The sequence below is a fragment of the Pseudopodoces humilis genome, chromosome 22, assembly GCF_049639895.1.
Source record: "Pseudopodoces humilis isolate 2021_Gansu_Grassland_sample_001 chromosome 22, ASM4963989v1, whole genome shotgun sequence".
Lineage (NCBI taxonomy): Eukaryota > Metazoa > Chordata > Aves > Passeriformes > Paridae > Pseudopodoces > Pseudopodoces humilis.
In genome coordinates this window covers 2,269,355-2,285,202 of record NC_142221.1, presented here as the reverse complement: position 1 = coordinate 2,285,202, position 15,848 = coordinate 2,269,355, and the positions used below count along the sequence as shown (strand labels likewise).

General features: G+C 52.8%; 1 protein-coding gene across 5 annotated transcripts in view; it reads left to right on the top strand.

The window, feature by feature from the left end:
* The first annotated feature begins 6,951 nt into the window (after positions 1-6,951).
* Positions 6,952-15,848, top strand: part of CAMSAP1 (calmodulin regulated spectrin associated protein 1) — a 32,232-nt gene continuing 23,335 nt past the window's right edge. For 4 of the 5 annotated variants that reach the window (XM_088065766.1, XM_088065765.1, XM_088065764.1 and 1 more), the window contains exons 1-2: positions 6,952-7,144; positions 15,323-15,485. In XM_088065766.1, the coding sequence (XP_087921892.1) occupies positions 7,076-7,144; positions 15,323-15,485 (232 nt within the window). In that variant the 5' untranslated portion in view covers positions 6,952-7,075. Of the gene's footprint in view, positions 7,145-14,576; positions 14,680-15,322; positions 15,486-15,848 lie in introns of those variants that run through there. The other variant, XM_005529194.3, reaches the window with a different exon arrangement.

Sequence of the window (15,848 nt, the reverse complement as noted above, 5' to 3'; positions counted from 1 at the left end):
GAGAGATCCCTGAACACATGGGATAGACTTTTCTTAAATAAAACCAGCAGGTTTTGTGAGGAAGAACTGCTCCCAGCAGCGAGGATCGACAGGCTCGGGTCCTGTGCTTGCATCTCGGGTGTTCAAGCTCAAACTGGCACAGACATGTCAGAGTTAATTTTCTCTTAACGTGGTCAAGAGAGTATTTGGAAGCCTGTGAGGTGGAGCAGGAAAGGGATGGGGTGGTGGGTGACTAATAATGTGATTCTTACAGTTCCTGCTCTTTGCCCCATTGGTAGCCAGACAGCTTTGTACCTTTTGATGTTGCAGGCCTCTTGCAAGTAGCCAGCTATTTATTGAAATATATCTAACTTAAAATTGTGTCATCAAAACACTGATATTTTTAATGGCAATGTACTATATGGAAGTTTGTTCTCAGGGCTTCGTATTTATACTCTCTTTTTAGGGGGAAGCATTTAAAGGGATATATTTGGAAAAAAGACCAGTGGCTACTTTACAGCTTGGACCTTGATTGTCCTGACCTGTGAGCCCAAGCTAGTGTAACTCTCTTATTGAACCTCTCTCCCTGGTCCAGCCCAAAGAATCTGCCATTCCTCCTCTCCTGGTGAGCAGGGACATGAGTCTTCCTTTAGGATTGCTGCATCCCTCCATGGGAATGGTCACACGGGATGACCCCACTGGGCTTTGCACCATTTCAAGGACATTTGTGTTCTCCATGCAGCTGGAAAATTGACTTGCACAGTTCCCAAAGCAGCCATCAGGGCATTCCTCCTCTGGGAAGGTGTGAGGTTCACTCCTGCACAAGTTCCAAGACTTCCAGCTCGTGGCTGCTTCTTGGCAGCCCCTGTCACAGACCCGACCCAAACCTTGACACCCACCCCCCTCCTTGTTTCCTCCTCTCCTGGAACCAAACTCGCATTTCAGAGATTGATTTTCATATCTGAGCAACTTTTTAGTGGTTATTGAAATCCTTTTTAGTTAGGACTGTTACAATTACTTTTTTTAGGCGTTCACACCAAAATAAGCATCGCACCAAACGAATGTATAGCGACACTGTCAGCAAACATTGCCTGTGGGAGAGGCACAGGTGACTGTGATCTCTGCTCCAGTGGCAGTTTTCCCAAAGGCTTGTGCACAGGATAGCTGGTGTTTCATCCAAAGTAACCACCCTGGTTTTCTACTTGTGATAATAAATACCATTTTCTATTACCCAACAGAACAGCGGCGCTTCTGGCTGGTGTTTCCATCCAAATGAGAGTCCTGGAGCTTTGGGGCTGGAGATCCTGCCTGGATCCCCCTCTCTGGGCCAGCTCCTCCTCAGAAGGATTTGTGCTGGCTGTGGCAGGGTAGTGGGGGGCAATCCCACCTCCCTGCACGGGGTGTTACATCCATGTGAATGTTCCCATGGTGGTTTTCACCTCCATCCCCACATCCAGGTGTAGCAAAAGGGTTTTTTTAAGGACCTCTTGCCCTAGATTTGAAGATCTTCAATGCAGATCCTGTTTGCAGCATGTGAACTTCAGTAAATGTAAATGCATTAAATTCTTACTGAATTTGGGTATAGTTTTATATTGTGCTCTGGGGAGAGGGAGGAAATTGGATCACGTTTTAAACGAAGCCCCACAAACCCAAGTGTCTCTGTTGCAGCAGGTAACAGAGGCCTGTAGAGATTTTTAATTTGCATATTTTTATCACGGCTTAATGAACTGTACATGAATGTGATTTGCTACCCAGCACTTCCCACGAGGCAGAACCACTAAAATTACATTGCAAGGTACTGACTTCACACTTTTTCATTTCACCTGTGTATACAACAATTAGGTACCACGTAGGATAACTTTGATCTGGCTCTGATGCCGGTGTGTGGCATGCACAGCTCTTCCTAAGGTGTAACATTACTTTTCTGAAGCTTAAACTAGGGCAGACATCCCTGAGCCTGTGGAATTCGGGATTCATTCTGGCCACGCTCGCGTGGGTCGCTGACCTCTCCCTGAGCAGGAAAACCAGCAGGATTTGCTCCCTGCAGAAATCCTCCAGGCCAAAAGCAAGGAATGCTGCTAATTTGTGATCATTTTAAGCAGTTGCTGTTGTGTTCTGAAATATATTCCTGGAAGTCAGGGAGGTGTTGGCAAAGCCAGACCTGTTCAGGCTGGAATTGTTTTGTGTGGAGACGAGGAAACCCATGGCCGGGGCTGGAATGAATGCTGAGGCTTTAAACCTGCTCACACATAACCCCAGACACTGATGTTGTGTGTGCTGTACATTTATAATATATCTTCAAAATAAAGTTTTTTGATTTATTACAAGGTGTTTGGAACCATCATTTGCAGGAGCAGCAGAGGTTTGTGGATCCCCGTTGTTCGATGTTCCTTGCTGGGATTGTTTCTCAGAAAGTGGGGTATGAGATCTGGTCATCCAGAGTTTGTGCAGCAAATCCTGGTTCAGCAGCTGCTTTTGCACCTGGAAGTTCCTTCTCTGTTTTTCAGAAGTTTCACTTGGGGAGATTCATGGCAAGGGCTTTGTGAAACACGATCTGGGGATCCCCTGGGATGTTCCGAGGCCATTGAAGATGGATTTATCTTGACAGTTGTTGGCTGACAAATTGAAGTCTTTTCTTTCCCAAGTCTTTTCTTTCCCAACAAGGGAACCCTCATTAAGGAAAACAGCTCCAGCAAGCAGCAGCTGGTGGGATGCAGCGACTTGCACGTGACATAACCAAAATTCCCATCTGGCTGTCGTGGTGCCAGCGCTGCTGTGGGAGATCTGGGAAGCACTTCCAAGCCTTGGCCCCCTCTGTGGGTGCCTTGGAGGCAACTGATGATGGTGTTAATGTGTGAGCTCATTTCTACAAAGGAGAGAGAATCTGTAGACTGCATTTGGGGTTTTTTTTGGCAGGTGGGTTTTTTAATTAATTAGCATTTTCTTCCATGTTCAGGGCAAGGAACCTGCCAGCAGCCTGTTTATTTAGCAGTTACAGTAACTGCTGAGGAGTGAGTTCAGAGTGATTTTCATTGTGTCTCGTGAGGGATGGAGGATTAGAGTGTGAGACATCAAAATGCTGCTTGCTCAGATCACTTTGGAAAATGTGGTGGTGTTAAATGCAGGTGGTTTTGGTGTCAGGCCCTAACTCAGATTTGCTGTAATGCACAGCTCAGCAGCAGGACAATTCAAAGGTCCAGCTCGCCACTAATTTAAAATCAAAACAAAAAAAAAAAAAATTACCTTAAAACAGCTTGGAATGTATCATCAGATAATGACACTTCTGAACCTAAACTGGTACAGCAGGTCTGGCCAGAAATCCACACCTTAAAAATGAAGAAGTGCTGCAGTGTGAGTGACAGGATGAGCTGTAATTGGCGTGTGTTCGGCAGCTCCCGCTGCGCTCTCGGCACAGGGACGTGTCCCGGGGTGCTCCAGCAGGGATGAGGAGCAGCTCCAGCCCGGGAGCCGCCTCCAGCAGAGCCCAAATCCATCACAAAGGGCGGGGAAGGGAAGCACAGGTTGCACTTGGCAGTGGATAAGCAGCTTGGTGTTGGCAAGGCGAGCCATTGCTGACAGCGCTGGGCTGTGGCAAGAGCTGTTCCCAGCCCTCCACGGGCGGTTTGCCGGTGCCATCCCAGAGGTTGGGCTGGGCTTTCTCCTTCCCTGTGTTCACTCTCTGCCATGAATTGGTGAGCATGGTCACACTGCCCCTTAAAGAGGAGCAGAATATTGTACAATTACCCATCAGCTCCTCTGGACCTTCTCCTGGAGAGGATCCCAGCGACTGCCCAGAGGAGCTGTGGCTGCCCCATCCCTGGAATTGTTCAAGGCCAGGCTGGACGGGAATTGGAACAACCTGGTCTGGTGGCAGGGAGTGGAACAAGATGGTCTGTAAAGTCCCTTCCAATCCAAATCATTCTGGGATTCTGTGAAACAGATGGAAGCAGCAGATGCTTCCCCTGGGAACTCCTGTGCCCTGACAGCCCAGTGAGCTCAGACCAGGCTGCTGTCCCCTCGGTGACAATCCTGTCATGTGCTCTCTGCTTGATCATGCCTTTTTTTAAAATTGATTTTATTATGAGGAATTGGCCAAAGGAAGCAGCAGCTCTGGAAGCTGCTGGGGATGGTTTGGTAGAGGGAAATTAGGTTTGGAGCAGAATTAAGGGAGAAATCACTTTCTCTTGTAATTCAAAAGCTTTTGCTTCAGCTGTAGGACTTATGAGCTGGATGTTGGTCCTGGAAAATGGCTGGAAAGAGGGCAGGGCTGCAGTGCACTTGTGTCAGCTTGGTCCGAGTGCCAGCGAGCGTGACCCGAGCTGGGACACAGCCCGAGCCCTGCGGATCCAGTGTCACCAGGAATCCGGGCACTGGTGGAGCTGGGGCGGGGGACTCCAGTAACTCGAGATGTGCTGGACCAGACCACGCTGGACTGAAATAAACCCGGAGAGGTGATCAGCTCTGTAAGCCAGGGCTGTGATTCAGATGCCTGGCAGAGGAGCTGGTGCCCAAATAAAAGGCCTGAGTTCAGAGCTGTGGTGCCAGGGGGTCACTGCTGGCTCTGGGTGCTGGGCTCCAGCGGCACACCCAGCTGTGAGCTGCAGGTGGGATGCAAACCCTGCGTGCTGCACCCCGGGATGCAGCAGTGCAGCTTCCCCAGTGTCATAGGGAGAGTCCCAGCTCCCAAACAGGTTTTGTCACCCATCCATCAGCAGTTGCATAAGGAGCTCTCCCACCCTGGGAAGCAGCGTGTGGAGCACAGGAGCTGGTTCCAGCCGGGGCTCCGGGTGCACCGTGTGAGTGGTGGCTCCAGAGGCCTCACTCCTAATCCCTGGTGAGGGCTGCTGGAACCTCTTGGGGCTGTGCAGGTGTGTGGCTGCTGCTGCACCCCGAGACTGAATTATTCATGGTAGACTTGCCCTGCTTATGCATGATGTGGTTTCTTGGCCTTTATGAGCCACAGCTGGGGCATAAACCACATTTAGGTAGCTGTGAACCTCTATTTGTCCTGTGAGGAAAGGCTGCTCCCCAGGGAATCTGTGCCTGGGAGTCTCTTACCCACAGCAGCTCCCACGCACCCCAAGTTTGGTTGAATTATTTGTTGAGCTCCTCCTCGATGTGGCTGTGCAGGACAGCTCCTGGAACTGTGAAGCCCCAGGGCTGTGCTGACCCTGCTGCTTCAGCCATGCACAACCTCAGCCCCTTCCCGCTGTGCAAGGGCTGGAGAGGAGTTTTGAACAACTCTCTGGATTTCTTGGCACAGGGGATTTGATTTTTCACTCTGTCCCCATGGCCTCAGTTGGGGTGAGGCACTGTGAGCTGCTGGATCCCCAAAGCTCCACACAGCTCCTCCATGAAGTGTGCAAGAGAAGGGAATAGTTCAGCCCTTCAAAACCACCCTTCAGAGGACACCAGCTGGCTGTTCCCATGCTGTTGGATCGGTGTTGCAGCATCTCTGTTCCATCTGTGTTTTCCCCTACACAGGAGCTGGTTGCCAGGCTGCCTGGGATGAATCACGAGGTGCTCTCTGCCTGTACCCCCCTACTCCTGGCTTCCTCGCAGACAGGCACTTTCCTCCCCTGCTCCCACACAGGAACATTCACCAAAAAAAGAAAAAAAGTACAATCCCCCCTGAAATCTGTGCTTTGGCCTCTGGTGAACCTTCCCCATCCCTCCTCTCCCCTTCCCTGTCAGTGACAAGCAGCAGCCCACTCGTCCTGGCAGCCCCTTCTCCCCACTGCAGCAACCCCATGCCTGGTGCAGCCCAATCCATGTGTGGTTTGAAGTATTTCCACCCAGCCCAGGTGTCTGGAAGTAGGACAGAACCTTTCCCGTTGGAGCCCTGGTGGTGCAGCTCTGGCAGCCACGGGCTTCCCTGGTGCTGTCACTTCCCAGGCTGAGCAGTCACTCAGATTCCCATGGGTTACCGTGGCCTGTATTTATAGTTTGCTGGGCTAAAAATAAAAGCCCCAAGTGTTGGGTTCCCTGATCCCAGCCTCATGGAAGGAGGGATGCCCAGGAGCCCCCGGGAGGGGTCTGGTGAGGGGTTTTGCCTGGAGCTGTGGTGCCTTGGGGACTGCTCACATGGAGGTTGATAAAAGTTTATTTTTTGGTGATGGTGTAGCTGCTGCATCACTGGCTGCCCTTGCTCAGCACAGAGCCTCGTGCAGGACTCTCATCCCACTAAAAATACCTCCTCTGTCTCATCAGGCTCAAAGGGAGCCTGTGAGTGGAGGGGATGGAGCCATCAGTGCTCCTGGCTGTGGCTATCAGACGGCACGTGAGGAAGCCCCACATGGCCCAGCTCTGAGAAAATGTGCTGCCAAATCCTCCTGAAAAATGTCTGTATGTAGAACATTCGTTTGTGCTGGTCCTGAACCCTCTGTGTGTGTGCCCAGCAAACATTCCTGCCTGCTCCTGACTGGTTTCCAAGCAAGGTCCCTTTTCAGCTCCCACCATGTGCTGGGCACTGCAGGGCAGTGTTCCAGAGGGAAGATGTGCAGGAGAAATGTGCCTGAACATGAGGGGCCCAATGCATCCCCTCCCAGGAGACCTTCACCCATTCCTGCTACCAAGGGAAGCCAAAGTAAGTCATTTTTCAACCCGTTGCCTTAAGCTGGGGTTTTTGAACGGAGCTGAAGTCCAGGAGCTGTATGGGGGAGCGGGATCTCATCTGTCCCTCTGGCTCTGTCCCAGTCCCGCCATGCCACCAGCGCTGGGCAGCTTTCAGAGCTCCAGCATCTTCCCCCTCCTGACTCCGTGGCTCTGCTGCAAAAAAAAGGCCAAGATCCCGGCGTGGCACTGCCTTGCGGGGCTGCATCTGAAAGCTTTCCCCGCACAAAACCTTCAGGCTTTAACCAAAACCAAAGCGGGAATATCTGCTCCCGGCATCGCCCCGCAGCCCCCGGCCCCCTCCTCCGCATCTCTGATGTCAGTCGGAAGGAGCGTGAGTCAGCCCGCAGTTGCCGTGGTGATGCCGTGGTGATGCCGGCGATGCCGGGGAGAGCGGCGCTGCCCCGCTGCCCCCAGCCCTTCCCGGGCAGCGCAGGGGACCGAGCCCCCCGGCGCTGAGCCTCGGGACGTGCCATGGGCTCCCATGCCACGGGGAGCTGCCCAGAGCCCCCGGCGACTCCCGAGGCTGCGAGGATGTCGACGGCGGCCAGCGGTAAGTCAGTGCCGGAGGGATTCACCCGGTCAGGGGCTGCTCCCGGGGGTCTTTGAGCGGGTGGGGGTCTCACAGCAGCCTTGTGTCTGCCCAGCAGGACAGGCAGCGGCACCCGGTGTGCCAGCCCCACGGATATGGGGGGCACCCCCTTCTCCGGTGCTCCTGGCTGCCCTGGGGGTCTCGTCACCCCCGTTCCCAGAGCCGAGGGGTGCGGGCTGCTCTCAGCCAGTCGTGACCCCGGGAGGGAGTGGAGCCTGGGGCAGGGCGGTGCTGGGCAGGCAGCAGGCGTGGGCAGGGGGCTGGGGTGGCACAGGGGCACCGCGGCCATACAGCCCCACACGCGTGGGCAGCACCCACACCCGATGGCCCAAGTGAGCAGCACCGAGAACGGGGACAGAGGGGTCACCCCTGTCCCGGCAGGATGGAACCAGCCCGAGCCATGTTGTGTTTGATCCCCGGGCACTGCTCAGGGTGTCGTGGTCACTCTCCTCGCTCAGACCCGTCCTGCTGTGGGGCTGTGTCCTGCCCACATCTCTGCCAAACTCGGCAGGCTGCCAAAGCCATTGGATGGGATTGTGGGGGTGTCTGGTGATGGGCACCCCAGGGCATGCAGGACCCCTTTGTGCCCAGCTCTGCAGCAGGGATGGACACACCGTGTGCCTCTGGGCTTTGGAATCCCTGCCAGGAGTGTGGGGACCGGGCTGGCCACTGCCCACCCCTCGTCCTGGGGGTCTGCTCTGAGGTCCAGCAGCTGGAGCTCGCTGCCGGTGGATCAGAGACTCTGCCATGGTTTGGTTTCCTCTTCGGAGTCTCAATTTTACAGTCGTCAAGTCCTTGCTGTAAATAAGACCCAGATGAGCAGGATGGAGATGTTTCAATCCCTCTGACTAATTTGTACATTCCCATATTTCTCTGGCTGCAGATTTAAGAGCATTGGAGCACGTGCAAGCTGGCTGGGGCCCAAGAGGGTGAGGAGGGCAGTGTTTGCTTTGGCACCTCTCTGCAGGCTGGGCAGGAGGGGACAGGGCTGCCAGGTGAAGGCTTTGGCTGTGGCACAGAGCTGGCAGCAAGGGGAACTGGGAGCTGCATCCCACCAGAAGAGCAGGAGCTAAAAATACTGAATGGGAACGAGGCAAAATGCAGTAGGAAGCCACTGCCCACCCCCGCCAGACCCTGCTGTGAGGGAATTAGAGGAGCTTTCATTTGCTTTTGAGGCTGTTTTTGCTGGTCTGAAGCACATCAAAATCACCCAGAGCGAGTTTCTGTGCTGGCTCTTCAGCCCAGGGCTGAAGGTTTATATTTGTTGAGGAAGAAGCCTTAAAATCCAGAAATGACTGCCCTGTCCTCAAAATATCCCCTGTATTGCAAGACTATAGCTCAAATCTGCCACAGGGAATGGGAAATGCTGGGTCAGGTACATCCCTCCTGTGGCTGGGATGGATTTTCCAGGACCTGGCAGGCAGCATTTGCCTTTGTGCATCCCCTGAGGGACCTGGAACAAGGCAGCCCCGGATTTGTTCCCTGCACACCTCCCTCTGTGCAATGGATGTAGAACATTTTGGTAAAATCACCGTGTCGTAACAGCTTTTTGGAAAGGGTTGGCTGAGTTGGCTGTGAATTCCCAAAGGTAATGCTTAGCAGGGGATCAGGATGTTGTTTTTGAGGATAACCACGTGCCAGCTCATGGCAAGAGGAGGGTTCTGTGCCATGCTGATGGATGCCAGGCTATTCCTGTGCCAGGGATTTGTACTGCTCCACAATCCCAACAGCATTTATTGGGATGACGATGCTGAGTGTGTTCCATCTTGCTCTGGGCTCTTGCACCTTGCACAGACAGGAGCAGGGGGAAGATGTTGCATTTTGGAGTCCAATTAGATTTTATTTCTTGTTCGTTTCTCCCACCTTTCACTTACTTATTGATTTCCTGCAATGTTTAAGTGGTGAAAAAGTTGAGGATAAGTCATTCTGTCTTTGCATAATTGTGCAATTTTGGTAAATATAGTTTTACTCAAAGTGTCCTTAGGAAAAAAATGCATTTTAGAAAGAAATCATCTGGGAAAAGAAAATCAACAGTCCCTATTGAAACTGATTTGTTTGAGCACTACCCCAGTGTGGTTGCTAAAAATGGTTTAATGAATACAAAGATACATGGAAAGATGGAAACAACTAATTTGCTCATTAATTAGATCATGACAACACTCAGAACCCTTTCAGCGCTCACCCAGCTCATCCCTGGGGTCTCCCTGCTTGGGGTTGCCTGAGGAATGACAAGGCATGGTGGGATGAGGCTCTTGGGAAAACCTGCTGGGCTATAAATGCTATTGACCCATTATCCTCCTAAACATAGTCCAGGGATTTTAAAAATAAATAATCTTATGGATAAAAATATCTTACAGGCAAACCCCCTCCTGTTAGAGATGCAGAAGCTCAGAACCCAGCAGCAGCACTTGCAGAGCTGTAACTGCTGGAGATACCTGGAGGCCTGGGGATGGAGCATCCCGCTCCTCACAGCTGGAGAAGGAAGCTCTGGCTCCCAGCAAGGAAGGCAGGCAGGGTGAGCTGTCACCCCTCCCTCTGCCAGCTCTTCCCCCTGGCAATAACAGAGTCATTAATTAATATGTTTGCACAGCACTTTGAAGATAAATGCTGAACACAAGTATTCTTTTAAATGTGATGGGGCTTGTCCCTGGCTGGGGGGAAGCCCCTCTCTGTGAAGAGCAGAGCTGCCAGTGCTCCCTGCCTGTCCCATTTCTTGGGTTTGATACACATCAAACACTCCAAGCAACGGAAAAAGAAATAAATCTGAATAACTTGTTGCACTCATCAGCATAACAGCTGAGCTGCATTTACATTACCTTTGAAATAATACAGAAGCATGAATGAAATAGAGTCCTACTACCTGCACATCATTTGTTTTCTTTATTTACATGAAAAATGTTGCTCGTTGCCTGTGGTTCCCTGATGCACAAGGCCTTGCCACTGCATATTCCTGCTGAGCCACAGGACTGGAGATAAGGAATTGCTGACAAGCGGTGCTGTGCCTTAGAAACTGTTCCTGTGCTGTTGGGAATGGCGCTGAAGTGACGGTTCCATTACTAAGAATAATATCCTGCTCTCTCCTCCTTGAGGCTGGCTCCGTGATGGACTGTCACAGGAAACTATTTTGTACAAGGGAGGAAAAGACATTTGGAGCTGTCAGAGCAGCAAGAGCATGAGGAAGCTGCCAGCCCCCCCATTCCCCCTTGTGTGATGGGACCCAGGCTCCAGCCAGTCAGGACATGTTTTAAGTGTCTTCTTGACCATATCTCCTTTTCCTTTTGGGATTTCTAGTAAGATGCAACTTTTCTTTTGATCTCTGTAGTATGTGCATATGTTTAGGATACCAAATCTGACAGGCACAGGGGAGAGAGACCCCTCTGCCCCCCAGGCAGTGCCAGCCTTGGCCCCACGCTGTGACCTCGGGGTGTGCCCAGGCTCTAAGTCAATCCTGGCTGGGGATATTAAGTGCTCAGCACCGGGGCAAACGAGGCCCTGCAGAACTAAGCACAGGGAAGCAGCTACAGCAGGGTTCAAAATTAGTCCAGGGCTGAAAATAGAGCCCTAAGGAGAGAGCTGCAAGCAGCCAGGGCTGTGAGTGTGCATGAGCTGCTCGCTGCTCTGCTGGGGCCGTCTCCAGCACTCATGGCTGTCTTGGAAGTTTTGCAAGGACAAGAGATAAAAATGTTCATTCATTTGAGTGGAGCACAGGCAGCAGCTGTTGGGCAAGACTGAAGGCAGAAAATCTCTTCCCAGAGAGAGCCACCTGCCTTTATTGGCTGCTGAAGACAAGCTGTGGCTGCCCATCCTTGGAAATGTTCCAGGCCAGGTTGGGTGGGGCGTGGAGAAACCTGGGGTAGTGGAAGGTGTCCCTGCCCACTGCATGGGGTTGGAACAAAATGATCTTTTAGGTCCTTTCCAACCCAAACCATTCCAGGAGTGGAAGCTCTTCCTCTACATACCCAGGACCTATCTTCACCGTGTAAGTGCCAGGCCACAGCACATTTATATTTTTTCAGAAGATATATTTTTTTTACAACATTAATTTAGATCTGCTGTCCTTGGGGACATCAGATATTCTGGGAAGTGATGCTCTTATTCTACTCATAGTCTCCCAATACTGATAGTTGAAACACGGTGGAAGAAACCGAAATCCCAGGGTTTTATCCAGTATGGCAGAAAACAAGCACAAGGGTCCAGCTTTGCTACCTGCAGTGGGTTTCATGTGTGAATATGGTGATTTCTCAAAGGAATTGCCTGCTAGTAATTAACCTCAGAGCTCTGCTGGAAGACAAGTTGTGTCAGTTCACGTGTACACCCACTCTCAGTGCGTGAGGAATCCAGGAGACTAATAGGAAAGTTATTTCATGTAGAAAAGCAGTGTATTATGATTTTCCAGAAGAAAAGCCTTGGAGCATGTTTAGTAGTGGAGCACAGAAAGAAACGAGCAGCACACAAATTACAGATGAATTTGTTGCTGCTGAATATGGGAGAGTCATTTATTTTCCCATAGAAAAAGCAAACGCACTTAGCAATCCACTGGTGACCCTCCCACTTTAAATGCAGGCTTTTTATCTCCAGGACAAGTTTGAGGACGCTGGTGTGGGATGATGCCGAGTTCTTGACAAACCACTTCATCATCACCTACGAAGTTTCCCAAAACATCAATTTCAGCTTCCACTTAAGGACATGCAAATGCCCTCAATAGCAGAGTTTCAGGGAATTACCATAGAGGAAGAAGTGGCAGTACATTCCACACCAGGCTGGAAGAGGTGCAGAAAGGAGAAAAAAGGATAGAGCAAGAATTCCAAGGCCAGGATCCTACGTGCAGCAGAAGCCTGGGAAAGGAGAACTCTCCCCTTTAAGTTTTTTCCATTTTTATTATTCCAAGTGTTTCAGGAGACGGGGTGATACTGGCTTGGTTTTGTGGGGGTTGTCTGCCACCTTCTTAGAGCATATTTTTGTTCCTGGTACATTTAACAACTGGATCCATTCTTTACCTCAAGGAAAAATATGTCAGATGAAGAAGTAGGTCAGTTTTCTCCCAGTTACACCTTCACCCTCAATACAGGTCACCTGTTCCAAGGGCTGTACTGTTCCTGCCGTGGGTCTAATGCCCAATCCACCACGAAAATGAAAACATTCTTCTCAAATACAAGGGGATTTGGATTGGGCCTTAATGCTTAATCTAAGAACAAGAGCAGTTTGTTCTGATGATAACGCCACAAATCGACACCCTGTAACAACTGCGTTGAAAACCGAACCCTTCAAACAGAGATTATAAAACAACCAGCAAGTTGTTTGCAAAGACACTTTAATTGCACTCAATCCTGCAATATGGAAGAGTGATAGAAGCTGGAATAACCTTTGGACACCAGATTGTATTTCCTGGTGACATAAAGAATGCCCTCCCCTTGCACTTTGAGAAGACACAGGGAAATAAACATTGAATCTTAAGACAGACCCAAATGAATCTTTAATGATTCTGAAATATTCATATAATCTACCAGTTACATGCAGCAGGAAAATAATTTATGAGAATCATAACAAAATTAGGTAGAATAAGGTCAGTCTGCTATTGCTGTTGTGCAGCTAAACTTATAATCATAGTTTCAGCAGATGGATATGAAGATAATTCATCTGGCCAGCACAGGCATTAAAGGCTCGAAGCTCAATCATGCAGCTTCACTTTTCAGACAAGCCCTAAAACTCACTTGTCAAATGAGCTAATCTGCAGGATCCGGTTTTGATCACGAGCCTGGTACGCAGTGGTGACCAAAACTGCCCAGAGTTTTGGGCACCATAAGATAAGTGAGATCGAAAGCTGTTAGAGAGCATCCAAGGGAGCCCGTGAAGATGGGTGGGGTGTCTGTGCAGGGACACAGGCTGGATTCAGTGATCCCTGTGGGTTCCTTCCAGCTCAGGATATTCCATGATTCTATTCTAGGACTCTGTGAGCCCTGCTTGCCATGCGGACAGCAGGACAGCGGCCTCTAGACAGGGCTGGGAGACAAGAGCGTGTCTAACAGCAAAAAAACCCCACATCTTGAACCTCTCACACATTTCTTGCTGTTGTTACAAATCGTGACATAAAGCAGGGAAATAAATTCTCTTTTTGCCCAGGAACATAAGATGTGTAAATGAGGCTTCGGCCTGAAAACCGTGCTGTAATGGTGAGCAGGGAGTAACTCAGCAAATTGTGAAGGACATTGTAATACCATGAAGAAAAGTATTGCTGATACTTTTTGATACAAACCCAACGTTTTGTTGAGCCATGCTGACAGCAGAGAGAAATTTCAACCCTTCCCGCACTTAAGGAAAAGACTGCTTTGGTACAGAGGAATCTATCATGTGCCTAAATGTTCCCACAGACGGTGATTTTTGTGGAGAGACAGTTTCTTTGACATCTCTGTGCTTCTCTGCATCCAGAGGGAAGGCTGGGTGAAGAAGCCAAGGGGTTGTGACCCTGTGGGGTGAGGATGGGGTAGGGGGCTCAGCAGCACCGGTTCCACCACCAGCCCACGAGCTGATTCCCCAAAGCCCTGCAGACCCCACTCTTCCCCCTGGCTGGGGGTTAGGAGGGCCACGACCTGCCTGACAGTCACTGGAGTGGGACACAGCCCAAGTCACTCTCATTCACCCCATTTTTAACCAAAGAGGCTCTTTCTCCATCATGACTCCCACAGGCTGGACCCCGGTGCTCCCCCGGCAGCCCTGGCCGCTCACCACCTGCCCCTCAGGATGGGGTAGGGGATGCGGGCGGCAGGGCTGCGAGGGCAGGAGGACCGTGATGGTTGTGGGTCCGTGAGGTGGGGCGGGTCCCTGAGGATGTGGGTGTGTCGGTGCTGTGGGTCCCTGAGGGGCTGTGGGTCCGTGATGGTTGCGGGCCCATGAGGATGTGGGTGTGTCGGTGCTGTGGGTCCCTGAAGGGCTGTGGGTCCGTGATGGTTGCGGGCCCATGAGGATGTGGGTGTGCCGGAGCTGTGGCTCCGTGAGGGGCCGTGCGGGCGGCGGGGCCGTGAGGGGTGGGTCCGCGCTCCCCGCGCGCGCGGGCCGGGCGCGGTCGCCATGGCAACGGTTGCCTGGCGCGCGCGGGCGGCGGGAGGCCGTGCTCTCCGCGCGCGCGCAGGCGCTCCCGCCTCCCCTCCCCGCTTCCCTCCCGCCTCTCCCTTTTCCCGCCGAGCGCGCGCGCGCGCCCCGGGCCGGGCGAGGCGGGAGCGGCGGGAAGGGCGCGGGGGGGGGGGCGGGGGGGGTCGGGTAGGAGAGGGGGAGGGGGCGCCGGGGCGCGCGCGGGGCAGGAGGCGGGCGCATGCGCGCGCGCGCGCGCGGCCCCGAGCGCTGTGGCAGCCGCGGCCCCTCGGCGGCGGCGGCGGCTCCGTCCGTGCCTCCCGCACCGGCACCGGCGCCGGGCCCGTCGAGCCTCGCCCGCCCCGCCGGGGCTCCGGGCACCGCCGTGCCCCCTTCCCGCGCCGGGGATGAGGCGGCGGTAGCGCGACAAGGTGAGGCGGCGGGGCCTGCAGGCCGCGGCGGGCGGGGGGGAGCGGCGGCGGCGGGGGCTCGGCGGGGGCCTGCGCGGAGCCGGCGCCGGGTGGGCTGCGCCCCCCGCCTCCCCCGCCCTCGCCACCGCCGCCGCCTCCTCCTCCGCCGGGGTGGGGCGGGGATGCGGGGAGGGGGCGCCGCCGGCCCCCGGCGCTGCTCGGCCCGGCCATGGGCGTGCGGGCGCGGAGCCTCTGCTGCTTCTCAGGGGCGAGGCGGGGGAAGGAGCCGCAGGTGCTGCCCCGGCTCTGCCCCTGCCCCGGCGCGGCCCCGCGGGCGGGGAGGGGGCGGCGGTACCTGCCCGCATTGTTCGGGAGATCCCCATCCTTCCTTTATCCCATCGGCAGGTGACGGGGCTGCGCCTTTCTCCGCTGCCTCGGCCGGGGGCTCGCCGAGCCAGGCCCTGCCCTTGACAAAAAGGGATGCTTGGGCCGAGCTCCGATGCCTTTTGATTAACGAGTGGGTTTGGAATCGCTACATCAGCCTTCCCGATGGAAATCCCGAAGGATGTCGGGCCTGTTGTGTGCAGCCTGGCCAGCCCCTCTCCTGTGTGCCATTAGAATCGTCGGCTCGTGTAAAAGTCTCTGCCTTTTGTTTTTGTTTTAGATGGTGGATGTTGATGTTTGTGCGGGTGGAGATAGTACCAGAAGAAAAATGGATGCTCTGACAGATAGTGCAGTTGAGATTGTCCCTTTGGAGCTTTATGATTCAGCCAGAGCAAAAATAGCTGCTAATCTACAATGGATCTGTGCTAAAGCCTACGGAATAGGTAAGATCACCTCTACATAAAGTCACTCTTGATTTTGTTCTTGCTTTTTCTGTCTCCCCTGCTGTTTCAGGAGTAATTAAATTTGGCTTTGTTTTAAATATCAATAATATGGCAGCGTGTTCTCAAAGATACTGTATCTTTGAACTGTATCTTTGTACCTTAAACAGGAATAACGGGACTGTATGAGATGCCCTGAATCAGCGAACCTAATGGTGAACGCTCCCAGCTGGTGCTTGGCAAGACTTGTTTAAATCCTTGCTTTAGCTAAGCAGACTTTGTTCCACAGAGCTTTATGTCACTGCTTGCAGGCCCCAAGTCCCTCCAGGCTTTAGGTTCTTCCTTGTCTGGTCGTCTTGGCCAACA